This window comes from Netta rufina (assembly GCF_964035555.1).
Source record: "Netta rufina genome assembly, chromosome: 22".
NCBI lineage: Eukaryota > Metazoa > Chordata > Aves > Anseriformes > Anatidae > Netta > Netta rufina.
In genome coordinates this window covers 6616569-6644031 of record NC_140146.1, presented here as the reverse complement: position 1 = coordinate 6644031, position 27463 = coordinate 6616569, and the positions used below count along the sequence as shown (strand labels likewise).

The 27463-nt window shown below is 51.4% G+C and overlaps 1 protein-coding gene across 1 annotated transcript in view; it reads left to right on the top strand.

Moving 5' to 3' along the window:
• Positions 1–27463, top strand: part of SAMD11 (sterile alpha motif domain containing 11) — a gene marked incomplete at its 5' end in the record, with an annotated part of 102037 nt that overhangs the window by 32876 nt on the left and 41698 nt on the right. The window contains 2 exons of the mRNA XM_084300443.1: positions 3521–3699; positions 12066–12116. Coding sequence (XP_084156569.1) covers positions 3521–3699; positions 12066–12116 — 230 coding nt within the window. The remainder of the gene's footprint in view (positions 1–3520; positions 3700–12065; positions 12117–27463) is intronic.

The window sequence follows — 27463 nt, the reverse complement described above, 5'->3', positions numbered from 1 at the left end:
AATTCAGGGGACATGGACAGGTTTTTCTCCCAAGTGTCTGACGTCCCCATGAATACCAACAAATTGGAAGGTGGTTTTCTTGCAAAATACTCAAAGTTTATTAAAGGTCCCTGCCTGGATTCGTGCACATCACACTGCTCAGCGTGCCTTTTGCTATCTGCTACCACGAGCAAAGTGCCATTTGATAACTGAAGCAGCACGGCCACAAAAGATATCTCAATATCTTCACCTCTGCAGGTGGGTTCCTGTCCTGTCGTCCCTCTGCACGTTGTAGAGGACTTCAGCAAAAGCCAGGAGTTGTAGGAATGGCTTCTCGGTGGCTTGCTGCTCGCCAAGGAGTGTTTTTTATTTACAGCTTGGACCGCTGCCTTCCCAAGTCAGTGGAAAGACAATTGATTGTAGCAGGTTCTGGACCAGGCTTCTGGCTACCTTTGTGCTTAATTTAAAAGTAATGTGTATCTACTGGTGAATGCCTCTAAACAGATTAAGAAAGTGCAATTGATTCAAAAGTGACTATAGATGAACATAAAAGGCAAAATTGATTGTCTCGGTCTATTTTAATTTTCTGGGAATGCAGAAATGTTAACAAAAAAAAAATGCCCCAAACCTGTTGGCATAAATACAAAGTACAAAATAAACACAGATTTTAAAAAAATAAGCTCCCAGTGCTGGACTGCAGGTGTTTGCAAGGGAACTGCTGTGGCCCCGTTTCCAGTGCTGCCCATTTGAGTTCATTCATTTGTTTTTAGGGGAACGAGTTGGGTGATATCCACAGAGGGGTGTAGATATTTTTATATACTATACATACAAATTTGTACTTTATATATACGAATATATATGTGTATATATGGGTATGTATATGATATATATATATATATATGTATATCAGCTGATATATGCATATAGAGCAGCTTTAGGTGCAAGGTTATGGTTTTAGGAAGGCAAAGGACAAGCATTTTAAGGAGCAGGGGAAAGTGGGAGCTGGTGCTCCGGGTCCGGTGGGCTGTTTCTCTCGCTTTAGTGCCTCCCTTTTTGCTGCACTCTCGCTCTTGTTAGGGCTGATGAGTCCCTGGGTAGTCACTGAGACCCGGTAACTGCTTGAAGGTACCATAATGGCCATAAAATGATTTTTAGTATCTGATCAGCGCTATTCTCTTTAGCCTGCAAAGTCACAGCAGAGAGCGAATTGCAATTATTTTGAAGCGGAAATTTGCACACCCGCCCTCCCCTCCCCCTTTAATTGTTATGATAAATTGCAACTTCAGGAAAATATATAAAGCTCTGGCGCGATAAAGCTCGTGCTGATATCAAGTCCTGGCTTTTCAGCGTGGCAGAACCGTGGTGCAAATCCTGCCCTCTCTTTGCATTTCCCTTCCTCCCTTCCCGTTTTCCCTTTCTTGCCTTTTCTCCCCCCTGTCCTTTGGACACCGTGCAGCCCAGAGCAGCTTTAGGCACGGGATGAGCTCTGTGCGTGTTCCCCGTTTGCACAGGAGCAGGAAAAAGGGGCCGGGGTGGCGATGCCCACGTGTGCAAAAAATGTTTAGGGGCGGGAGACGCAATTTATGGCACGACCCCAGGCTGCAGGCAGCGAGAAATCTCTGCAAAGGGCAAGGTGAGGGGGGCCCTACTGCTGTCCAAGGGAGCCCCCTGTCACGTAGCACTGGCCCCTGGCACCGTAGGGATTCACCTGCTGCAGCTGGGTCTTGGAGAGCCACCAGCAGAAGCCCCAGGGATGGTGTCCCCGTGTCTGAGGCTGGGCGCTGACCTTGTTGCTCTTTCCCCAAGGATGCTCTTTTCTTCTTCACGCTGCGCGAACAAAGCGCACGAAACCTCATAAACAACAAATCCGGCTCAGAGGGTGTCTTTTTCCTCGTATACATGACTTTTCCCATTTTCAAGCCAGCTTGGCCCGCTGCTCCTCTCTCGCTGGCTGTCTGCAGTTCACAGGCAGCTGAGTTCTTGGCTTGGAAGTGCATCGGAATGGAAAAGCTAATGTGCCTCCTTGGGGCGATGCCTTCCAGATGGATTTAGCTAATTATCACAACGATTAGGGCTCCCCTTAATGACCACAACTGGAAATTTATTGACGGAGGTAAACAAGAAGTTTTCGTTTTGTCTTGGTGGAAAGTTCTTAATTTCTTTAATTAAAAAAACATGGGCTCTTCCGTCACTTAGCCTTGCTCCGCGCTCCCCTTCAGAGAGCCTGGCTGGCTCTCCCACCACATTTCCATTTTGCCAGGTTTATTTGGAAAGTTGGAGTTGCTGTTGCAGAGAAAATGTTGTTAGTTAAGCGCTGCCTTGCACTCACTTGACCTGTTTCACACACCTTGCTCCGTTTTGTTCCAGTCCTCGCTAAAACCACGTTCCTTCTGTAGCACTCATCTTCTTGAAGAAAGCATCCACAGAGTATGCAAAACTGTTTTACCTCCCCTCACTGCGGTTCCCTGCCAAGTTTCATGCTTTTGTTTGCTGAAATTTTAAATTCTGTGGGTCAGTGAAGTTGCAGGCTCTTTTCCTGGGTTTCTAATCCAGTGTCTTTCACTGCAAGTGCTCCTCCTGTGGCTCTCTGTCTTGGTCGATCACAGATTAAGACTTGGGGTGTTTAGCTCAGAAAGATGCTATCAGAGCAAGAGCTAAAAACCCAACGAGCTCCAATTTAGGCTGCCCCAGGCTCGAATCCTCTCATGCATCAGGCACAGAGGGTGCAGGGACAGAGTCATTTATCATACGTTCTCCCTGCTGGTGGAAGATAGGAGGTTGGGAGCAGGGTCACGTTGCGCTAGGTTCTGCACACAAACACACAGGCTGCAAAAAAAAGTGGCTTTTGCCCCCTGGGCGTTATTCTCTGGTTTATTTGAGTCTTGTCAGAAGTGAATTGTTGGGGGCCAAACGCCGCCAGGACCTCCCAGGGGAAGTTGGGACAAGGCAAGAGCTGCCTGATTGCTCTGCACATGCAAATGAATGGTGAAAAGGAGCCTCAATAATCAAAAATAGGTGGATGTGGGCTATTCACTGGTGTGGGAGACAAACCTGGTGGCTGGCAGAGGTTTTCCCTTTGTAGTCAAAAGTGTTCTGGATTCTCAGGGTCACATCTTTGCTGTGCTGCTGCCAAAGGTTGCGTTTCACCTATCCAGCTGTGTCAGTACGTGACATTTGGTGGGAAATATTCTGGAGAGAAGGACTGGAGCCTGACAGCTCCATCTTCCTTTGCTGTCGGTGTGAAAGAGAGACGAAGTAGGAACGGAGAGGTGGGGAGAGGCTGGAAGTGCATGGCTTGAGTGTTGGAGCTGGAAGAGCTCGAGAGAGATGTGCCTCTGCTGAAAAGTCCTTTGCAAAGCGAGCGTGGCCTTTGCCCATAGTTTGCAACCTGTGTTTTTGAGCCCTGGACAACATTGTTGTCCAGAACAACCATTTGTGAGGAGCTTCTTGGTTCTGGGTTGTCTAACCAAATTCTCGTTTTTTTTTTTTTTCTTTTTCCTTCCTGCCCTTTCCTGCTGGAACTGATTCCGCCCTGTGGCAGAACCGGGGTCGCCTGGCAGAGAAGAGGACGATCCCCCTGCCTCCCACCAGGATCCCGAAGAAAGAGCTGACCTCGATTTTCTCGCATAGTGATGACAGCGAAGAGAGCGACAAGGGCAATGGTCAACACCCCGAAGTAAAGCAGGAGGAGGATCTCCATATCAGTATCATGAAAAGAAGGTACTTTCCTGCCAGGGAGAGCTGGCATGACAAGAGCAAAGACAAAGCACACTGGGCAGCAGGTGACCACCTTTTCTGGGCCAACACTGCCCGGGCAGCCCGATGGAGACACCTCCAGGGCCTGAAATTCAAGTGCAAATGGCCCATTATAGCTCGGGAAGAGCAGCTGGATCCTCTCCTGTGCTTGCTGACTCCTGTTTGGGGCAGCTGGGGTTCAAAGAGGCCTTGTACCACGGGGCTTATGTGGTAAAAGGCATCTGCATTTGCAGACGGTGATTTTTGTGCCATCCCCTGCCCAGCGCTCTGTGTCTTTGTGCCTGGGGAGCCGATGAATTGCATGAGCAAGAAGTCATCTGGGGGCCTTTCGCACAGCCATCTGCAAACCCATGGAGGTGCACGGGTCAAAAGGCTCGTCTTCTGCTCTCGTGTGCCCAGAAGTTCTGATGTAATAGAAACGGGATAATTTAATGTTGGTGAGCAAAGTTTGGGGTGGAGATAGCAACGATGGTGGTAGTTACGTGTGCTTGCTGGCGTGTCAAAGAGCACAGCCACGTCTGCCTGGTCCTCCGTGGTACAACGGGAGATGTAATGGAGTTGCAGGAGGCAGAGTCACTCAGGGTTACCTCAACACTTAATATTTTGGTTACGTCTTGCTCAGTACCAGAGATGTTCACACAGGAGCTCATGCAGGGTTAGAGGAGGAGGAGGAGGAGGGATTGCTCTAAGTTACATTCAAGTAGCTGTCAGCTGGGCTCTCATGTCAGGCCTTAGTGCCAATAATATTCAGCTGCAAGATTTTGGGTTCTCTTCTCCTTCACAAGAAATATGGTGTTTAGAAGACCTGTAACTACAGGAGAATAAATACCTAAAGGTGATGTGTCTCAGCCTCCCATGCATATCATTGCAACTCATCTTGATTGTCATCTCTCTCTGATGCATAAAATCACTCAGATCCTAAGACAAGCCCTATAAAAACAGAGGAGTGGAAACCGAAGGCATGTAATTGCTTTTCTTATGTTTTATGTGTTCCTCGCTCCTGAGTAGATGAGCTATTTCCCCTCTTGCCTTCCAGCAGACGCTGGTACCTTCTGCAACAGAGAGCTCGGAAGTAGGGAGACAGCACAGTAGCCAGCTCTCCTCATAAAACCCACCTGTAATTAAAGTCTGGGTTTATCATCGCAGCTGTCCGAGGGCCGTGGCCGAGGGTTATCGCTCGGAAATGAAGAGGTGGCTGGGGACAGCATCAACCCTGCCCGTGCAGGCAGGAGGCACGGAGGGGAGGGAACCCTCCTCATCAGTTTGGGGAAAGTGCCCTCCTTCTCCACCCCCCCCTTTAATTATGCTCCTAATTCTGCAAAATCACAGCGCGAGATTTTTCTCATTAGGAGGGAGAACCTAACGAGCGTTTAATTGATACGCTGGGCCCCCAAAATACAAAGTGCTCTTATCCTAAATCTTTAATTACTGTAATTGCTTCGCCTTGTTTATTAGGAGGTGAAGAAAGAAAAATACTCGGTGGTTATTAGGCAGTGGTCCCCCAGCTTATCGCGTCTGTTCTGCGGTCCTTCGAGTCCTCTTCTCTGAAGGTCCTTTGCTTGAGCGTTGTCTCGATTCCTTAGAGGATGTTGTTGCCTTTTCTTTTTTTTTTCCTGCTGCCCTGGCAGGGAACATCTACAGCTCCATCCCTCGGCATTGCCAAGCGCTCTGCCCCCTGCAAATAGCCGGTCCCACTAAATCACCCCCTTCTCGTGGTGGGGGAACGTGGGCCGTTCCCAATTTTTGGAGGGCGAGGAATGGGGAGCAGCCTGAGGGGGATGCAGGTGTGATGGAGCTGGCTCTGGAGGCAGCAGCACGAAGGCCAGACAGCTCGCAGACACGACAGCTGGGGCCCGCCGGAGCCCGCGCCCCATCTGCCTCCTGCCTTTAATTCACCTGTTGTGTCCTCCCCGCCTGGTGCTGGATTGGGCCGAGGTTTTATCGCCTCCCACTGAGAGGGAGAAATAGGTTAATAGCAGGAAAACAAGGTCAGGGCCTGAGCAAACCTGTGGTTTCCTCTCGTACCCCTCACGCACGTTGATTTTATGGTTATAAACAGCGCCATTATTGCTGTGGGTGTTGTTGCCTTTTCTTTTTTTTTCTCTCTGTTCTCAATTTCCTTAATATTGACCGTTTCCTTCCATCGTTGGCACAAGGGGATGCTTCCTGCTGCTCTGAGGTCTAGGCATCGGTAAAGAAGAGGCCCAAGGGATTAGAAAAGGAGCCAGAAGCTCAGTTTCTTGGTCAGTCTCTCATCCTCGCCTTTGACACTTCTTTCACCCGTGATCTTAGGCATCTGCCTGTGCTGATGGCCTTCAGAGGAGGCCTGAGGACTAACAGCCTGCCTCGTGGTGTTCTTGCAGCGTTGAAGTCGGTGCTTGTCATTGCGTGCCAACTTATATCCCTGCCAAGTCCTTGCAGAACCGTGTCACGTCGCTGTCCTGCACGTGCGGAACGAGTTCGGCGCTCTAATGAGCTCGGCTCATCTGCTTTGAAATCCAGGTGACCCAGGCTTAGAGGGGAACGTTTCTCAGCTCGTGGTGAGACCCCTTGAGTCCTCCTGAGCCTGCTTTGCAGGGTGTGCTAAGCAGCCTTTGTGGTACGCCTCCTGTCTGGAAAACAGGGGGCTTAAAATCTTGTCTCATATAACCAGAGGCGTCTGCTGAGCTTGATACCGTAGCTTGATACCCAGACTGTAAGCACTTAGGGAACAAGCTCTGGAGATTATTGGGACAGTGCTGCAGAGGGGTAACGGCCTTTTCCTTTTGATCAGAACCCGGGCTCCAGAAATCTTGCTCCTCTCCAACCTTCCTTAGGGCAACATTTGCGTTGCCTTAATCAATGGGTAGGTTCAGCTGGGCTGGCGCCTGGTGAGGATGCTTGGCTGGCTACGAAGGTGGTTTTTCCTATATGGTGAAAGGGATGATATCGATATAGGGCATTTCTGTGCTGATGGATGCACCTCAGTCACTGGTGTAATTACTAACTAAAAGTTATCCCAGTCCATGGCGTAGTTCTCCCCTCTCTGCTTTATCTGAGACACAAAATCAAGCAATGTAGAGAGATTTGAGACTACAAATTCCGTGTTAACTTCCTCAGACTCATTGGGAAACTCTGAGTGGTGTTATTGGGAAACGCATTACCTCTGCAAAAGCCTGGGAGCTTTTCATGTTGAGGTTGAAGTTTTTGATCTGACCGACCATAAAGGCATCGAAGGAACCCTTGTGGGATATTAAGTAAATATGTACATTGGACTAAGTAATGGCCAGGAGAGGTACAAAAGGACCTGTATGGTGAAAATGCCTTTAAAGTTCATTAATTAAAAAAAAAAAAAAAAAGGAAAAAAAAAAGAGGATTGGGAGGAAAGGTAGGAGCAGCTTGTACAACGAGAGCACACAAGGGGCTGGCTTCCTTGCCAAATATTGCTCCGAAAGAAAAGCAATTTTGAGGAGAAATAAGAGAAAAACAAACGTTGTCCTGCAACAGCATGCGTGTGTGCGCTCTGGGGAGGTTTCTGGAGAACCTCATCCTGCCCTGAAGCCTTTTCTTACGTCCCCGAGTGCTCTCCGGCTGGGGCAGCAGCGTGGCCCCGATGCCCAGCACCTGCCGTGGGAATCGCGGTGCTTTTTCCAACCAGCACTTGAAGGTGTTTATCCAAGGACTGGCAGGACGATGCCGTGCATTACACACAGAACCCAGAGGGGCAGGGTGCCTCCCCCTGCCCCCAGCATCCCCCTCCTCTCAGCGTTCTCCCTCCACATCCATTTTCTGATGGCCAAATTACTGCCCTCCGCTCGGCCCTAATGGCTCGCGGCTGTCAGCCTCTCCCCCGCCTGCCTTCCTAAGTGGAGAGCTCTCTGTAATATCCCATAAGGCTGCTGCTCTTTGACTCCCTAATTGATTGGAGATCAAATCCGAGCCCCCCCCCCCCCCCCCCCCCCGTTGTATTTGCCACTCGCACCTGCTTGTCATTCAGGGCCACGAGGTCCCCGGTGACGTGCGGGGTGCGCGGCACCGCCTCTGCCGCCCTCCTCCTGCTTGGCCCCTTCCCAAAAATCCCCCCCTGGTGCTGCCCTGGGGGGGAGACCCTTGAGATGCCCCCCTCCCGGAGGAGCTCGGTGGATGGCGTGATGCCCACAGCTGCTGCCAAAATCCCTGGGGTCTGGGTTGGGAGGACCAGGCTCGTCCAGGCGGTGTAGGACTAAAGGGAGAGTGGGCACGGGGCAGAGCAGGATGCTCTCTGGGCTCCAGCCGTGAATCAGGCTCTTAGATTAGACCCGATAGCCCTCCTCCTAATTGCCATGACTCAAAAGGAGGGGGCCAGGGCCCCTCTTATAGCTGGAGAGAGATTTTAATATTTTAGGACACTTTTCTTTCACAGCCCCCACTGGCTATTTTCTGTTAATTGGCAGGTCAAAGCCAATCCCTTCTTCCTTCCTCTGCAGCCCTTTATTTTCTCTGCCTCCTCTTTCCTCCCCCTTGCTCTCTTTTCCTCTGAACCATGCACCACTAAATAACAGCCCCCGTATTCAATAAATATATTAAAGATCCATCTGGGAAGTGAAGGCTGGACTTGGTCCAGAGTGCCAGGAAGCATGTCATTGACCTAATGAGGACGTATATTTGAGGTCGGGGGGGAGAGAAGGACAAGGGTTGCTTGTCGGGGATGTTGCAGGATAAAATAGAAGATACAGCAAGAAATCCCTTCATGCCCAAGACAGAGAGAGGAGACTGGAAAAAAAAAAAGGTGAAGTGTGAGAATGAAATCCTGACCATGGCAGGGAATGGCCAGGATGCCCTAAGTCCTGCTCTCAGCCTTGCTGCCCTGGAAAAACTGCCCCATTCATGGCCTGCACGAGCTTTCAGTGCCCCCTTTCCCCAGCACTGCCCTACACCAGAGGAGCTGGGGAAGCCCTGGGAGTATTTTTCTCTCTCCTGGCAGCTGGGGACCCATGGCTGTGGCTGGATGCTGCCCGCTGTTCTCCACGCTCCCACAACGTTTGGAGAGCCAAAAGGAGCTGCACAAAGCGAGCTGGCTGCGGGGCAGGGGCTCAGCTGCAGGACGGGGCTGCTGCTGCTGCCCCTGGCGTGGCAGGGGACGCCTGGCTCCATCCCTTGGCCCCTTCCGTGGTCGCCACGCCGGTGTTGGAAGCCCGCAGGGGCCTCTGGAGTAAAAAGAAATGACAGGGAAGGAAAAAAAAAAAAAAAACAGCTTAAAAATTAAAAACTATCCCAGCTGCTCTCCCGTATTTTGCCAGCTCTGTCGCTTTCTTTTCTGGGTTGGCTTCTCATTCCCATGCAGGCTCCAGAGATGACTCGAGCAGCCTCAGCCCTTCCTGTTAAATCCCTTTTTTCGGTTTCACGTACGTTTATGAGTGATTTCACTCTTGGTACAGACCGAGCCCTGACACTCAGGTCCCTCCTTGCTGGGGTGCCTGACCCAGAGGTTTGTGAGCCTCCTCCTTACACCCTCCGAGTGCCTTGGCCCTGCCTTCGATGGGTTCCTGCTGCCACAGGACCCATCGGGGCATTTTTGTGCTGGATTCCTTCTACCTGACCACACTACCCCTGAAATCTTGGGATGGTGAAGAGCTGGGAGAGCTGGAAGCGGCCGCCCTGCCTGCCTGTTTTTAATTTCCCCCCCTCCTTTTCTGTTGTTAATTTGCAGGGAACCATCTCCCGCTCACCATTCTCTATACGACCCAAGGACGGGCTTGTGCAGCTGATAGCTTGCAAATTATTAGTAATTTGATTTCAATTGGATGAATAACCCGTTAAAGCAAAATGTACATTAGCCTCAGCAATCTAATTGGTGATAACGGCGCAGGGACGTGGAAGGAGTGCTTGGTTCTGCTCCCCGTCCCTCCCTCCACCCCCCCCAAAAAAAAAAGATAATTAGGATTTAATTTCATTCTCACCTATTCATTTGTCTAAATATGGGTGTTTAATTATCCATCTCGGCAGATAGCTGTCTCTGCGTGGATCTGAGCTCTGCCTTTCCTACCAGCCCGTCCCTCCCTGCCACTCACAGCTCTCTGAAGCTTTGAAGCTGAGCTGGGCGAAGCCTCCTTAGGAGCCCTGCCTTCCCCTGGTGCTCAGCACCGCCGGGCTCCATCCAGCCTGCTGCAGACCACGAGGAGCAGTGTTTTGTGGAGCTCGCTGGTGGACCGGGACCCCCGAGCACCCCGTGGCCCACTGCTGGACCCCAAACGGTGCTTGCTGCCTTTCCAAATTGGCATTTTTTTTTCATCAGGAGAGGAACCGTGGAGTTTTAGCTAGGCAAACACGGTGCTTAGCCTACCTATAGCTCAGGACCAAACCCTCTGGCAGGATGATTGTCCCTTTTCTCTTGCCTTTTATTTTTTAAGAGCACCGAGGGATGTTTTATAGACGGAGACAGGAGAAGCACGAGGGCCCTTTTCAGGCTCCCTTGCCAGCAGTTGGTGGCTGGGCAGTGTTTGGAGCTCTCCCCACTTCCACAGTGCAGCTGTCGGGGTCTGAGCGGCCTCGTGCAAGGTGCTGAGCTGGAATTAAAGGGGTCTCCCGGAGGTCTGTGTGTGCAAGAAGTCAGGGATTTTATGGAGCAGTGCAAAATCAGGCTTCCCACCCCCACCAACCGCACTCTCTTCTGTGCCAGAAGGACCAGGAGAGCTTGGGCTGGCTTCATTTTGCTTTGGATTCACATCAGCTTACCTGGGAAGTCCAAACATGTCCCAGTCGGACCAAGATCTGCTCATGGAGATGTTACTCGGTGCCCCCATTTGGCCTTTGTTTTCCCCGAAGTTCTCCAATGTTGGCTGAATTTTAACTTTGAAGAACAATCGTTACCTGCTGTAGGCTCAGTAGCTGGGATTCGCCTTTTGCCACTTCTGTTTGCAAATAAAAAGCTGGGAAGATGGAAAGTTGGGAAGGGGGAAAGCTGGGGTAGGTTTTCTAAACCGTTGCATATGAGGAAAGGGTAGAATAGGAAAAGCGAGGTACACGTGGAACTAATAAGTACAGTTCTGAGCACAGCTTTATTGCTGGAACTTAATAAAATCTAACAACCCCCTAAAAGAAGTACTCACCCCTGAAAGAACCACGCGGAGAGCAGCCGGCCCTGCAGGGAGAGCACAGAGGACAGGGATCGTGTTAGTAAAACCCCGTGTTGGTAAAGCCCCGTGCCTCGGCTGTGGAATTATTTCCGTGCTGAGCATTGCTTGCAGCTGATTTCTGAACCAGGCTGCAGCAGGGGCACCCGGTCAGGAAAGCACTTGAGCAGCCACTCAGCCCTGGGTTCCGTCCCATTGACTTCCCCGCTCGTGCTTAAGTGCTTGCTGGCCCAATTCAGGGCACATTCAAACCAGAACGGGTCCCTTTTGCCTCGGCAGCCTTTGGATCAGGCTTTTCCTGGACTCTTCAGCCACACGCGGCTGCTTCCTCCAGCTGGGGACAGAGGCAGGAGCGCCGCGGGGACGCCCAAAATGCGCAAAAACCCATTTGGCCTCGCCGCGTGTGGTGCTTGCCGGCGCTGCTTTTCAGTGCTTTTGGGAACCTGGGGCTGCAGGAGCCGAGCTGCAGGCTCGCAGGCAGATGCTGAGAGGGAGCAGCATCGTGCGAGGAGCTGGGTTCGCGTGCGGCTTCGGTCTCAGCTGGCTGGGCTCCTCATCAATCACGCCGCCGCGGAGAGCCGCCCGTGGGCACAGCCCTCCTCGGAGGTTCTGCCCCTGCTATCCGGAGGAGACGCTGGACCACAAAAGGTCTCAACGTCTGCCTTAACCCTCCGGGTCGGTGCGGATGCTGTCCTGTTGGAAAGGGTAGCAAAGAGGGAAAAAAAAGCAAAAAAAAAAAGCAAAAAAAAAAAAGCAAACGGCAAAACCCAGCCGCCTTGGCCGCCCTGCCTTCATTTAGGATGTTGTTCATCTTGGCTCTGCTTTTCCTGCTTGTCAGCAGGCAGAGTGACAGAGTATGCGAAATTAATTTCCGAGGTGGGAAATTGCTAATAATTTATTTACAGCTGGGGCGGGCGCGGAGGAGGGAACGCGGAGCGGCCGTATTTGGGTTCTCTTCATGAAATGTCACCGCTTAGCCCTTTCTGCTCCCTCTGAACGTGCCCTCTCGGTTGAGACAGCATCTTGCAGCCCCTGTGCCTGGCAGGGAGCTCACCTGCGGGTCTCATTTACAGCTCTGGGAGACCTGCTGGGGGAGCTGAGCCCCTCGCAGGCTGTGGCAGAGGGGTTGGGAGCCCGAGAGGAGCGCGGGTGGGTGGTCGTGATGGAGCTGCTCTTAAAATGGCAAAGAGATGCAGCGTTCAGCCTGTGCCATTGACCTCTCTGTTTGTTTGTTAACAGGATACACACCCACTGGGATTTAAACATCTCCTTCCGAGAGACCTCTTGCAGGTACCATTTTGGGGCACCCTCTTTGTATGGTAGGCGAAGAGTTTCTGCTATGTTACTGGCGTGTGGATGCTGTCAGATGTAAATGAACATTTCTGACTGTCGGTGCTGGGGGGGGTTTCTCTTCCTCCTTTCTTCCTTTTTCTCCCCTTCCCAAATACCCTTCCTTTTGTTCTTTTATTTGGGGGAAAGTTGTCTCTGGGGGGAAACACTGCTGTGTTGGAAGGGAGAGTTGATTAGCCTTGTAAAGAAAGCCCGTTACCATTTTTGATATATGCTTGCTCTAGTCCCTTTTTGGAAGAATGTGGGATCGGGGTGGCCCCAATGTACAATTTCATAGCTGATACGAGAGGCTGCATCTCATTTGCAGAAGTGATCCTTTGCACAAAAGGCTCACTGAAGGCCAAGGATGCTCCCGAGTCGCTCCGAAACTTAGCTTAAAGCATTGCAGCCTTAAAAGGTGGGCCTGTGGCTGCAGGGAGCAAAATCACCGGATGGCAGTGCTTGGATAACAATATGATAACGCTGAGCCACCCTGCTCCTGGAAAAATTACATCTGTAGGCATCCAGCTGCTGTGCATAGAGGTCATACTGCAGTAGAAACTCCTGGAGCCATCAGGACTCTGCTTTTTGCAGGGTGAAGTCCGAGCTGGCTGAGCTGCAGCTGCAAAATGCGGTGCAAGAGTATTAATGTGGTAACTTGGGAGAAAGCGGGCATTGAAAAAAATGAGTATTTTATGAAGCATAAGTAAAAGAAATCATATTGAAATTGGAATTGTAAGAGCAGAAGGATTGCCAAACCAATCCTGTCTGTTGGTTTTGAGGTCTGGTTTCCTGCAGTAGCAGATGCCCCAACAAGGTGCAAGTTCCTGAATCAGAGATATCCAGGTATAAACGTTAAAATTGCATTGTGACCTCTGATGTGGTCAGTTGTTGCTCTTGGCATTGTGTTCAATAGTGCATTTTCTGTGTTGCCGGTAGTCATCAACTTCTCTAATGCTTTAAAAATCTAGCTGAAGATACTGGTCTCTGCATTTGAAAAAGAAAACTGGCATTTTGAAATTCCCGTTCTAAACTCGGTCGCCCCATTTGTGTGAAAAGGTTGAGCCTGGCAGGTGCTGCTTGTTTTCAAAAAAAACAAGCAAAAAGAACAGCAAAAAAAAAGATTTGTGCAGCTGTGAAGCTGCTGGGGACACAGCAGGAGGAGGTAGGGCCCAGAGCAGCCCAGGCTCTGCTGCTGGTTCATGTGCCAGTGGGGAATGGGCGAGGGCAGAGGCGAGGATTCACTGGTGTTTGAGTAAGCACAGACTTTGGCCCTTAAGCACAAAACCCCATAATTCCTAAATCCTCAATGTTAAGCATATAAAAACCCCACCCTGATCACTAAGCATCAAGGAGCCAGTCTAGAAGGCACAGCTCACCCAGCACCCCTGTAAAAAAAGCAGCTGAAAGGTTTTTTTTTTTTTTTTTTTTTTTTTTTTTTTTTTGTGTGTTTTTTGTGGTTTTTTTTTTTTTTTTTTTTGCATGGCAGCCTTTAGAGTAAAATCCCTGTTTTGTTGCTGTAAGCTTTTGGGACTCGAAAATACAAAAGAATGGATTCCTTCCAGGCAGAGCCTTTCATGATAAATTTCAGCCTGGAGCAAAGTTTTATGGCTGAGTTATAAACTCCTAAAAGGCAGAGGTTTGTAATGGAAGTGCTGCCACGAGCCTTAATTAATAGCCATATGAACAATGATCCTGCAGGTTAATACAGCTGCAGCTGAGGGTGCAAACACCTTTGGAAATGAGAATCCCCATCTTAAAAGGAAATATTTCTGAAGCTGCGATGCACAGAATAAAATAATGCTCTGTCTTTTAGGAAAGCAAATACACCTCCTGGGCTCCCCCAGCCCGTTGGCTCCCTTCAGCTTAGCTCTGGCCTGGTGGGAACATCGGTGGTTCCCCTGGGGGCACAAGTTGTGCTGCTGTGTATGGTTAGTCCAGCTATCAGGAGCTGTGCCCATCTGGCTGTTTCAGAAGAAGACAACCCGCGTTGTGCTATGAAGGAAAGGAAATAATTTCTGGGCTCTTTGTTTAGTCCAGAAAAAAAAAAAAAAAAAGTTGTATGTATTTAAGCGACCGAAGTTGCCATCGCAGCTCTGTAAAACACCTGGAGGATCTGAAATACATCGTGGGGTGGCAGAAAGCTTTGGCTGACCTTCCTTCTCAGTGACCTGCATAATTCAGCGCCGGGCAGTTGCACGGGTCACCCCAAACCCAGGCCAGGGAATCGTAATGATGCACCACACCTGTGTGAACCCCCCTTGGCCATAAAATCAAGAAGGTCCGAGAGCTGCCGTCTGAATTTACCTGCCTCTTTGTCGTGCCTTTGATCTTCCTATCCAAGCTGTCAGAGGGTACCTGGATTATTGGGTTTGCTGGCTGTGTTGCCCTGGATAAAGACACTAATTGGGTGTAATTGGGCACAAGGCATTCAGTGCAGAGAACCCAAATCTTGAGATACGGGCATTGTCCTGAAAGGGGAGATTAGGATCTCTCCTTGGCTTGCCAGCTGCTTTGCTCCCTTCCCTTTCCAGCTTTGAAGATAACACTGGCTTCGAGGTTTTGTTTAGAGCTACCCTTCCTTTAAAATTGTCTGTTCGAGGTAGAATTCCCTTGCATGGACGTCCCATTCGTTGAATAATTTGCTGAAATGTGTTAAAGTTGTTCAAGACGAGCCTGTCAAGTTCTGAAACTGTGAGCACGAGGTGAAAGCCCGGATTTCAGCAAGTCCCAGGTGCTCAGCACCACGGGCAGGGTTACCTTGCTGTGGCTGGGGCACAGCACAGAAAGAAATAGTGGAATAAAAAGGAGTTCCAGGGAGGAAAGGGATTTTCCTTCCCTTTGTTGCCACTCGATATCTTGAGGGAGGTGAGTGAGAAATAGATAAGAGGCTGTGGGTGTTAACAGCACGCTGTGATGCTGCTCAGGGTGGAGAAACTCGGTGCCCATCCAGCTGCTGTCAGCGCAATTAAACCAGCCCCGTCTGCAAGGACGTTTGAGAGGTGTTTCGTGTTGACCGTGTTAAAGAATGGTAGGAATAAAGATGAAATGAATTTGGTGAAAGCTGCACGAAAAGGCAGGGAGCGTAGCTGGGCACGGAGCTGTGCAGCGCGACGTTCAGCCACATGCTCTTCCTTCTGGCTGCAAGGTGAGCAAACTCTGAAGCAAAACCCAAGGCAGCCTTTCTGCCTTTAGAAACGAAGAACTTTTAGGCAGGTGTAAAGCAGTGACAAAGAGGCAGGAGAAAGCAAGAAGAGGCCCCTGACTGCTGCATGGAGACAAAGCCACTTGAGGGGACACTCCAAGCTTTCTGGGCCTCCCAGGGGATAATTTCTTCCAGGTATGCTCTGCATGAGGGCTGCATAAGGACATGGAAGGAAAACAGAGACAGCATGTGCCCAGAGCAAATAAACTGCATGGAACAAGCACAGTTTAAACAAAGATTACAGCAGTATGCAGCCAGCCTTTCTGGATGGGCACGGACCAGCTTAGGATATGTTTTAGGTAGAATATGTTTTTGGCCAAGAGCCTGGGCATCTCGTGTGTGTGTTTAAATGTGCCTAAAACATACTTTGTGGGCCTTGCCATGTGAATTTCTCCCTGACATAAACCCTCAGAGCCAGGGCTGAGTTGAAGCAGCCGTGCTGTAACTGGATTGCCGCAGGTTTGGTCTGTGGGGTGCAGCTGTGTCCCGTTTAGAAAGGGGTTATTTAAGGAAGAATGAAAAGAGTTAGTCAAGAAGGAGGAGAGCAGTGAGCTGAGCAGGCTGGGTGCGAGAAAGGGATGAAAAATACCTGGGAAATGGGTCAGGAGAAATGGAAATCCACTGATTTAGCTTATTTCTTTGGAAGATGCTCTGGGAGAGGAGAGGAAAGCAGGGGAGGAGAACAGCCAAAAGAGCTGAGATTGGTCAGAAATGTTTACTTGTAAATGATGCTGAATTTGGCCCTTCCAGCTTACTTCTGCCGTGGCTTTGGGATGTAGACTGCCTACAGAAAGGTTTTAATCCTCATCCTGGCGGAATATCCAAAGAGCTCTCACCTTCGTAGCTGTTTTAAGTTAAAGCTCTGCACCAGGACGTGCTTCCCAAAGGCAAAGCTGATAAGCACAAGGCATCTCCTGGCCAACGCTGCTGCTGGCAGGCAATGCCTGGCCGTGCAGGGACAATGCCTTGGAAGGAAAAGGCTTTCCAGGTGGGTGAGCAGGGTTTGTTCATCAAACAGGGACATACCTGTTCAGTTTTAGACAATAGCTGCCCAAGCAAATGGACGCGCTCTTTTGTTTGACTGGAAGACAAGAAATCAAGTAAAGCTCTACCAAATCTGTGGAACTGATGAGTGCTGACAGAGCACGTGGGGTCAGAATGAAGAGCACGTGGGAAGGTTGAGCCAAGGAGCTCAGCCTCCAGGGCTGTAGGAAGGTACGAGCAACCTGTGCTTTGCTTGCCTGAGCCCCCACAAAGCATCCCTGTGAGCACTGAGATGAAATGGGAGGAGCTGCCAGGTCTTTATTAGGAGCCCAATCCTCTGTTGGCTGCTTGGTGAGGGCTTCACATGGCAATGTCACAGACTTCAGGCTCTGTGCTGTAAAGTATTCGCTTTCCCTTCTTTTTGCAAACCTAAAACCTTCAAAAGGATGGCAGAGGAGAAAATCATTCTTGGACACCACCTCGCTGGAAGGCACTGGTGGAAATTAGCTCTGGAATTGGCTTGTGGTGCTGTGCCCTGGGCTCCCTAGGGCCCACCTGGGTTAGGTCTGGGCTTTCCAAGGAGTTGTGCAGAGCAGAATTACCCAGGTGGCTTTTGCTTCTCCCCTTCCTGTAGGTCTGGAGTTATCTGGGGCCTTCTTCATGCAGGTTCTGGGGTGAATGTACCTGTAGGGAAGAATGGATGAGTGGGGAGGAGAACGTCAGTATGTTGGCTTGCTGAAAAGCATTATTTCATTTGAAATAATTATTTCATCAGTATTTCATTAGCTTTGCTCTTATATTCATGCACAGAAAGCTTCATTTGGTGTTGGGGTGGGTTGGAGAAAGAGGACATTCAGGTACTGGCAGAGATTCAGAGAGATGGTGAAGGTGGAGAGGTCTCATAAACCAATTTCAGTCTTCATTTTAAAGCTAGAAGAATGTGATTATATTTCACGTAAGGTAGGTGAGAAAAGCTCTTAGATACCTGCAAGGCACGGAGGGATGTTTGTGCAAGAGTAACGCTCTCTGTGTTTATCCCCCAAATGTTTTCATCTCTTTACAGCAGTATGTAGGATATTGTGTTTGATGGGATCTAATGGACCTGTTGTAGGGCAGCTGAAAGAAACCAAACCTGTGAAGACATCCTAAGGCCTTGGGATAGTGTTGAGGGGTTGTACCCTTGGCTGCAGCTTTTGGGGAGCATTCCTGATGCATTTCAGCAGCATGCAGCAGCGTCCTCCTGCTGGATCAAAACTCCAAGGGCATGTTTCTGGAAGAGAAGGTTTCCTGACTGCCCTCCTCACACCTTGCTGGGAAATTGAAAGGATTCCTGCTTAAGTCTGCCTTGCCCTTAATGCGTTGGGTATGGGAGTGATTCCTGGGGATCACCAGCTCCCGCTGCTCGTTGCCTAAACCTGCACCTTATCACCCATTTAAAATCACTCATCTGAGTGTTTTAATATTTCATCAGTTCAAAGCGGGCGGCTTAATGAATTGAGAGAATGAGTAGAATTGGGGATATTTAAGGGACCTCATATCCATTAGGCACACCAGCTGCATGTCAGCGACACGTTCCTTTTATTGGCTGAGCACAACATTTCTGTTTGTCCATTACTCAGTAACTCTGGAACGCAGCATCCAGACAAGTCCAAGGCTTTTGGGAATGCTCCGCACGTCAGCGGGACGAGCCCATTGATTTCGGTGCAAATCAGACCGGCCAAAAAACCTGTCAGGAGGAAAATCAGGCCCTCCAGGCTCTCTGGTGCTGCAGGCAGAGGAATCTTTCAGCCCTTCCCTGCACTTGCATGCAGGCAGCAGGAGCGGCTGGGTGGGACTGGGGTCTGGCAAGGAGCTGGGATTTCGGAAGTGCTGCTTATGGGATGCGTTTGGAGATCCAGCATGGGAGGTTTAGGATCTTAGGCACTACTGCAGGCAGGAAGGGAAATCCCAGGCTAAAATGTTGGGTGGGAATCCCCTTTGCCCAGTGCTTTTGTGGCACCTTCCCAGATGGGCACAAGTCAAACCATCCGTCAGAGTCAGGTGCCATCGGTGACTGCCTTTGTGTCTCAGCGGTGCTTTATCTCTTCACCATCTCCAGTCCAGCACCAGCATGTAGTTCCATCTTCCTTTTATTTATGGGCTTGCGGCAAGCTGAATGACGAAGCAGGATTACAATAAAAACATCTTTAAACTTATTTCCACCTCATTTTGGAGTTGCCAGCTCCACTGATCATTTTTATGAACTGTCATGAACATTAATGAAATTTTATGAGCGTTTTGCTCAGGACATTGCAAGATGACTTTTTTTTTTTTTTTCTGAGATAAGTCTGCAGGGAGTGTTAGGCCCGTATCGCTTGGGATTGGGGCTTGCAGGTGTCTCAGCTCCCTTGAATTTGTAAAACTTGCTCGCTTTCCTCTTGCCTTTCCCCTTTCCTTCCCTTCTTGCCCATGCCCCATGGGTGGCATCTCAGCAGAAGGAGGTGTGCGAGAAGCAGGATGCTGGTAAATGCGTGAAGGTCTGGTAAGACTGATGTCTAAGAAGGACAGAAAGTGTTTGAGAGGTGTTTTTTTTTTTTTTTTTTTTTTTTTTTTTTTTTTTTTTTTAATCAATGATGAAGTGTTAGGAGGCAACCAGAAGAGCGAGCAATAAAAATATAACCAAGGAGGCATGGAAAGCAAGGCAACCGTTCCCTGAGCTTTGCTTTTTGGAAATCGTGCCTCTGTCTTCAGCCTAGGATGCAAAATTCTCCTGGGGTACACTGTGCTCTCAGGGCTGTGGAGGTAGGGGAAGACTTTCCATTACCTTCAGTGGGCACCAAGCTGGGTTCATGGAGAGCCCAGTTGGGTTCTGCACGTGCGGGTGCTGTTGGATGCATCTCTGGCTGCCAGTGTGTTGCCAGGTCTGGGGTTTTGGAGCAAATGGAGAAGATGGAGATGTGCTTGAGAATTCAGAAGAGGGAAGCAGAAAGCACATCACAAGCTCGCCTCCCAGCCTCTTGGCACCTTGCACGGGGGCAGGGGTGGCACGGAGAGGTCTGCAGGAGGCAGGCAGCCTGCTAGCATCCAGCTTCCCCACCTGGGGCTTATCTGCCCATCTCTGCTGGAAAAGTGACACGGGTCACGCTGCCTATTGTTCATCCGAGAAACAAAACTCCACTGCTCCCCCCCTTCCCCGCCCCAGCCACTTCTTTATTAGTCGCCTGATCGCAGCCTTCAAATCCTTGACCCAAATCCTCCTGTGCCCAGCTTTGAGGTCTTATCCTGCTCTGGCTGTCGTGTCCGGCGTCGACCCGCGAGGGAAGGTATTGGCTGCGCGCCGCGCGATTAGGGGGCTGCTGCCGGGTGTTTTGTGCTGTGCACAAGGTGATAAGCGGGGAGAAGGGAGGGGGAGAGCCCCCGGTCGGTCTGAGCCGCCAGCTTTCCCCGATCCCCAGCCCTCCCCTGCTCCTGCTGACTCAGGCACCCTGGGCTTAGCGCCCGGCGCTGTCGGAGGCGCTGACCTTGCCTGGCCGCGCGCGGCCCGCTGGCACTCAAAGGCCACGCCGGGGCACGGGCGAGGGATGCCGAGGAGAAAGTCTTCGTGCTGAATTTCACAGCCCGAGGCGACTCCCAGCCCTGCTGGGTGAGAAAACGGTGACGCCTGCACTGCTCCGGTGCCGTGCGGGTAGCGGGGAGTCACAGCGGTCATCCTGCAAAATGCCCTTGATTTTTTTTTCCCCCTCTCACTGGTTAATGCTGGTGAGGAAGAAGCTGCGAGGATTCATTTTATCTTGTGAATCCAGAGTGTGCCCGGGGTTTAGAGGCTTTCTCTTTGCTTCCTGGGGGGCAGAGATTTTTTTTTATTACCTCTTACCTGGGCACCTGGTTTTTTATTACCCTCTTACGGGGTGAGCCTTGCTGGCAGGTTCTGTGCAGGAGGTCGGATGTGCCAGATAGAGCAGTCCCTTCTGGGGCTTAAACTCAATGAATCTGTGCTGAAACAGCCCTCGGAGGCTGGATGTTGAGGGGAAGGGAGTGATGCTGGTGGCATTTTAAGGGGGAGCTGCAGTCAGGTATTTCTCCAGTGGCAGCGCGGTGCTGGCAGTCCCCAGCTCACCTCCGTCCTTCCAGCGAGCCCCAGGTCCACCCGCACACGGTAGGGAGGTAGAAGATGATTTTATTATATTTTTTTTGGAGTGTATTTGTTGCTTCGGAAATCAGAAATCAGTTTTGTTGTGGGTTTAAAAAAAATGCTAACCAAAAAAAAAAAAAAGCAGGAGCCTCTGCGTGGTAATTTCCCCCCAGCACTGCCATTGCGTGGCCGTGCTGTTACATAAGGTTGTTTCTCGCTGCTGTAATGATGCAACAGTATTTATAGACCAATCTGGGTTTTCCTTTTAATGGCTTCCATAAAAAGCTCATTATTCCCCTCGCACAGGCACGGGCTCATTTACATGCTCGTCCTGTCCCCGGGCGTGGGCTGCGCTTCGGGCCACCCCAGCGGCTCGGCTGGGTGCTGGCCACCTCTGGCAGCGCTCCTGTCCCATCCCCGAACCAGGATCTTGTCTTCTGGGGGGCTGGAGAGGAGGGGAGGGTGGTGGAGAAGGAGAAAAATCGCTGTGGTTGCTGCACGTTGTGGTAATAGTGTTTTTTTTTCCTTGGAGCTGCAAACTCGCGTTGTGCTGGCGAGGGACTCAGCCTGGCTCAGGTGGGTGTCTGTGATGCAGGGAGGTGTCAGTGCAGAGCAAACAGCGCGTGGCTCTGGTACCCAAGCCAGGGGGGCTGCTGAAATAGGTCCCCGAACCAGACAAAAATCCAGACGAGGAAGGGGAAGGAACACTTGGTGTGCCCCTGCTGAGCCGGGGGGGCTGCGTGGAGGTGCTTGGGGCGCCCACCCCAGCTCCCCCTGCCTCAATCAATGCCCTCGCGTCTCTCCCTCTGCAGGCCCTAACATCCCTCCTTTTGCATATTGGATTTTTTTTTTTTTCTTTATTGGAGGGAGGGGCAGAGGGTCGGGACAGTTTTATGGCAACGGTATTGATCAGTAAAATTTAATATAATCCCTGCAGTTACTGAGTGATCGTTAAGGGGATGGAGAGCCGGTGAAACATATTTAAAAAGAAATATTTTTCAGTTTTATTTCCTCCCGCGCTACTTTTCTGAGCCTCTCTTCTCTTCCAAACCTGGCATCAGTCTCCTACTTTGCATCCCTTCAAAGACACCCGTGCGTTTTTGACCGGGTTTTCACAGCTTGCCTTTGGGTTGATTAAATATTAGCAAAAGACGGATCCAGGCTGATCCCGTGCTAGGTTCCTTTGCCATTTCCTCAGCACAGCGCCTCGCCGCTTTTGGATCTAGGAAATCTGTCTGCCGAGAGCATCCCTCCCTCGTTTTATCTCAGCTCTCTCTGCAGCTCCTGTTGCTGTAGTGCCGGGTTGCCTCTTGGTGTCTGCTGCCTCCCACTCTCTCCGTGCCCACGTGCGTCCCCGCGATGTGCCCGGCAGCAAATTGGAGCAGAAGAGAAGCGACAGCTTGAGCCTCAAACGCCTGCTAAATATCCTAACCGCTGGAGCAGCCTTCCTGGGGCAGGGCTGAGCGGTGCTGCACCGCAGGGGAAAGAAATTCCCTCCCTGCAGTTGTTGGTTCTCTTCTTCTGGGCTGGCCAGAGGGCTGCTGTCGGTGATCAGGCTGCTGGTGGGCGATCTCCAAAAGGCCCACGGGGCTTATCCTGGCCCACCCTGCGAGGAAAACGGGGCACCGTGGCACTTGGAGCGAGGTTCCCGCTGCCTCCTTCGTTTGGAGAGGGCTGCGGCAAACCAGGAGGCAGCCGTTGCTCAAAAGGATCTGATTTTCGACCAAAATTTCCTCTTCCCCTCGCCCTCCCCCTCCGTGCAGTCACTCTTTGCCGTCACTTGGAGCAGCGCGTTGCGAGAATCGCCAGACCCCGCGGGCGCCTGGCTGCCTCTGCGAGCTGCAGAGCCTCTGACACTGATTTATATTTTGGTTAATTGTCTCCATCCATTAGTCTCCTCGTCCTTCTCCTTGTTAAAGATGCAGTCGCTGCTAATGTCTGTAAATGAAACACATTTAAAAGGCATTGCTCCCAGCCTGAATCCGCCTCGCCTTAATGATCAGCGGAAGCTGCCACCACCCTCGTGAGCGTTTTGGGGTGGTGGTGTCTCCGTTCGGGTGTCCCCTGGGGCTGGGCAACCCGGGCGTTCCTCAGCAGCTCCCGGCTTACCCTGCCTCGAGGGGACAAGAGGTGGAGGTGCCTGCTCCATCCTGGTCTGCTCCATCCTCTGTGATGCACTCCAAAAGGGGTCTTGGAGCAAGAGCTGCAGGCACCGCTGGTCAGGGGCTCCTGCTGCAGATGCTGCTCAGAAGCAGCCCTGTTGTTCCCACAAGTCAGCCCCACGGGATGGCTGCTCGTCTGGCCACCACAGCCTCCTCCTAATTCATTTTGGCTGTCCCAAGGGACGGCCACACTCAGCAAATTTGCCAATTCGGTGGCAGTCCCGGTGAGGGACTCCTCCTCGGGCAGATATTGGGGCTCATCAACCAGATGGGGTGACGCTGCCAAAAACACAGATGAGCCCATGGATTTCTGTGGCATCCTCTCCCAAGCAGACAGCTCCTGTCGGGGTGACGTTTCCCCCAGCTGTTGATGTGTCTGTCCGTCCTCTGGGGTGCTTTTTCCTGCAGCCATCGCGTGGCTTTGGTGGAGCATTACGCTGCCGGCACAGGGAGAGGCTCATCAGAGCCACCAGCGCTGGGGAGACAGAGGAGCAGCCGGTGCCATTAAACACAGACAGTGCAGCAGTCAGAGCGTTCGGAGAGACCATTAGCAACGTGGCTTTTTTCTTTTTTTTTTCCTCCAGTGGTAATTTTTGCAGCCATTAGTGATTAGTCCGGCTCTCTGCTGCTTTGCAGAGGGGGCTGCTTGTGTCAGAGCGCCGGGGAGAGACAGGAATTTTCGACTGTCAGCCCTGATGTGTGTCCTGCGCCAGTGCTCACTGGATTTGGGTGCGAGGTTTGGGGAGAGGAAGATTTTTGTTGTTTTTTCCCATGCCTGGCACGGAACTGGCATCATACAGCCCTTGCTGCACATGCACTCCCCTGCCCTTCTCTCGTTTTGTGCAACAGGTCATTGGTAAAATGTTTTTAGGAACACCCTCAGAGGTTGGGTGGCCGTTCTCTTAGAGAGCAGCTTCCATCTCGTGCCATATCCAGGTAAAATCCAGGAGCCAGTTGGTCTCGGCCTTTTAAGCTGCGTGGCTACTGCTTGCACCACGCACAGCTTGGGTTGCGGGGTGCTGGTGAGCTGCTCTGCGCCTTGTGGCTTAGCCAAAACCTTTCTCACAGCTTTCCCGTGTTCCTGGTAAGTGGATCTGTTGCTCCTGCGCCTTGGCTTCATTAGGACTTGAAAACTGCCCAAGCCATAATAATATCCAGCCACTTCTCCAACTGTTGCTTTTGGCAGCGAGGCAGAGCCCGGTGGCAGAGGGGGGGTCCTGGTGGATGGCACGCAGCCTGCAGCAGCCTCGGCTGTTCTTTTTGGGGGAGAGCTGGGCAAGGCAGAGGCAGGACAGACACATGGCACGGTGGTGGGCTGGTTACCTCTCCGAGGCTTCGTGGAGCACAGTAATCAAGAGGCACTCACACATTGCCACCGCCAGCTTTGCGCCCATGAGGCCAGGTTCACCGTGAGATCTGTGCCTCTTGCAGCGCCTCTCAGAGCTTCAGAGTTGGCCTTGAGGGAAGTCCTCAGTGCTGTTAGGCAGCTGCTACCCTTCCTTTATTTATCAGGAGGGACATCTTTGTGAAGACAGGGTCACTCCTTCACCAGCATCCATTTCTAGTTGGCCACACAAAATCCTCATCCTTTTTGAGTGTTTACTGCTCCCCGCCGCTGCCAAGTTTGATGTCACAAACCCAGGCTGGGGGATTCAGAGAAGGAGCAGCAGCACGTCAGCTGTAATTGAAAGCGACAAAAGGAGTTCAGCTTTACCAGGCACGTTCAGATGCCCTGTTCAGATACAGGTCTGGCCGAGGCTTGGTGTTCTGGATCGAGCTGCGCGGGATTTGAAATTGCCACCTGAGTCTGCTTGTGCCACAAGCTCTTCGTAAAACTTGGTCCACCAAAACAGCAGAAATACCCGAAAAGCACATCTTTTGACCGGAGCTCTGGTCATCCTGGGCCAGATGCCAGAAGAAAGGCCTTCAGGAAGGTTATGGCAGTAACACGGAGCCGCATCCCGGTCAGAAACACACCCGGAGCCTGCTGCAGTCCCTGGCACTAAGTGCTCCCTTTGCCACCCTTCGTTTTACTGCAAGAGCACAACTTGCACCTGGGAGGTGGAACTCCCCGAGCAGCCATCCCTCACACCATGTGAAACACACCTGTGTTAGTGGGGGGCCCCCAAACCATTAATTACCAAAACCCCATGCAAACTGAGCATTGCCATGGCAACCTGCAGCCCTCCAGAAGGCTATTTGTCTCCTCCTTGACCTTTCAGGAGATCTGTATCTTGCTCAAGCCCCCTTCTCTAATCCGGTTTTTAAAATATAATATTATGCTACTGGAAGGGATCAGACCTTTAATCTGATTGTGTGTGCATGTGTGTTTGTGCGTGGGGGGGGGGGGGGGGGTGCCTGCATTAACAGGCACCCGGCAGCGACGCGGAGACGAGACAAAGGAAGAGCAGAGCGTGCCTGTGCCCTGCTGGGGCTGCAAGTGAGCACCTGGGAGGAATTGCTCCCTTCAGCACACGGAGGGGGAAATCCTCCTCGTGGCAGGACCTGTCCCCTCCAGTCCCCCCGGGGCAGGCTCCTTCCTGCTGGGGTCAGGCAAGAGTTGTGCTCTTGAGGGCTGCGGAGGCGATGCTCTCGCACCCCTGTTGGGTTTTTCCTTCCAGGAAGCCTCAAGCCTCGTCTTCAGCTGCATTAATTTGTGGTGCAAGCAGCCAGGTGAATGCTGGTATTCCTGAAGCATCTTAATTCTGCATCTCAGTATCCCACGAGCCAGACACTCTTTTTCTGGTTGTGTTCCCTCCGGGGGAGCACTCCAGTCCTGCATTGCCTCTGCTGCTGGATCCCTGAGCCCAGCAGTTTGTTTCCCGTTCTGTGTACACTGGGATAAATGGGAGCAATTTAGGGGGGTGTAAAGACATAGGAACAACTGGCCTTTCTGAAAACACTTCTTGTGCCTTGAGAGCAAACCAAGCACCCTGCATCCTGGGTGCGGGCATCACTTCTGTGCCGTGCCAGCTGTTGAGGCAGCCCTAAAACCTGAGCACATCCATGAGATGGGCTCAGATGGGGGCTTTTTGCATGGGATGCGGGCACAAAAATCCAGCAGGAGTGGGGGTGAGCAATCAGGGACCAGGTGGTCAAAGGGAATTGATGCAGGGCCATCATCGACCACCTGGAAGCCGAGGGCTGCCCAGGTGCCCCTCGTTTTGCAGCGGTGCTTGCTGGGGCAGCGCATGGTTTGCCTTCAGGAAAGGTAGGTGCTGGCTTGGATTTTTCCAGAAGCTGCTTTCTGTCGAGAAACACGCCAGGCTGTTTCTAGGAGTTGTATGGCAGGTGGACAAGGCAGGGGGTGAGGCAGTGCGATCTCAGGGAAGGTGCAAAGGCAGTTGCAGTGTTGGAGTCCAAGGTGGTGAGCGTGCAAAAGCAGGGAGACTTCTGAGACTGGCTGGGCAGAGCCCTACCTCCTGGCTAAGGGGAGACCTGAGGTTCTGTTAAACAAATTAAACTTTGACTAGTTGTGTTTTTCAATGGCATTGGGATGAAAAGCAGTCGGTTGGGCTTCGCCCTTTAGAGGCTCAGGAGGGTCTCTGCTGAAAACGAGGCCGGTTTGCTGCCTTGAGCAGGTCTAGGTAAGGTGGAGGTGGCAGAGCTGTTGCCTGCAGAGCTGAAGCTGGTTTGATTCTGTGCCCCCAGCGTGGTGGCAGAACCCCCTGGGGTCCAAGCAGAGCCTTCCACAAGAACATCCCTTGTTGGAGAGCCCACACGGTCACTGGTGGCTGCCTGCAGCTGCGTGGAGCCAGCTGGGCCTGAAATATTAAAAAAAAAATGCTTAAAATCTTGACCTAAGCAGCAAGGTGTTTCAATTTTTCATGAGCTGATCCAGCCACCCCTCGGTGTTTCTTTTCTCCTGCTAAGACTGAGCCCCAGCTCCAAGCTGCACTCCCGTTGTGCCGGCTGTGGAAGAAGCCCAGAACAAAAAGGCAGCCCCTGCTTCAAGCCTCCCACACGCCCAGGCAGAGGAACAGCTCCTGGGGACAGGCTGATGTGTTAAAAGCTGCCCGAGCTGCAGTCCTTCTCCCCTTTCCTCTCAATGTCACCTTGGTGCTCGCTTTGCCTTCTGCAAAGGTGTTCCAGCAACGTTGTGATTCCTGGGCTCCTGCCTGGCTGCGTGGGGAGGCTGAGCCGGGTTCAAAGCCTGCTTGGGTTCCTGAGCCTGCCTGGAGTTCGGACTTGCAAACACACCTTTTGATACCATGACAATCTTAAATTCAAGGTCATGGAAAATCTGAAAATGTCGATTTCTTTTTGGAAGGAAAAGACCCATTCTGGTTTCCAGCGGCTGCGTCGGGTTGAGCCGCGTTCGGGAGTCGCCGTGCCCTTTTCCAGAAAGAGAGGCAGCTGTGCTTTAGTGCTGGATAAAAACCCAATTCCTTTTCATAGCTCTCTTGCCGTGTTTACGTATGAGAGGGGCTTTGGGCTCGTTTGGGATGCAAGGCACTCTGCAAATGCAAAGATGTAATTATCCCATTTTTCTCTTCCTACTCCCTGCCTTCTCCCTCTGCACTTCTGGCTCATCTCCTCCGCCCTTTCCCGAGCGTAGTGCTGATGGCAGCGTTTATCTGCATTTGTCCTCTGTCCCTGACATCCAGTTATTGATTGGCATGATTAAAAAGAACTGATAATCACTTCACATTAATCCCATAAATGACTTAAGACACCCAAATATTTGCATAATGCATCTTAAAGGTGGCAGCTAAAAGAGGATAAGACCCAAAACTGCTTGGCGCAGGAGAAACGGGCTTCCCACTCACCTGTGGGCTTGCTTAAGTAATTAGCCTTCTGCTTGCATAAGGAGGAATCTGAACTGGTTTAGCGGAGGAAGATGCAG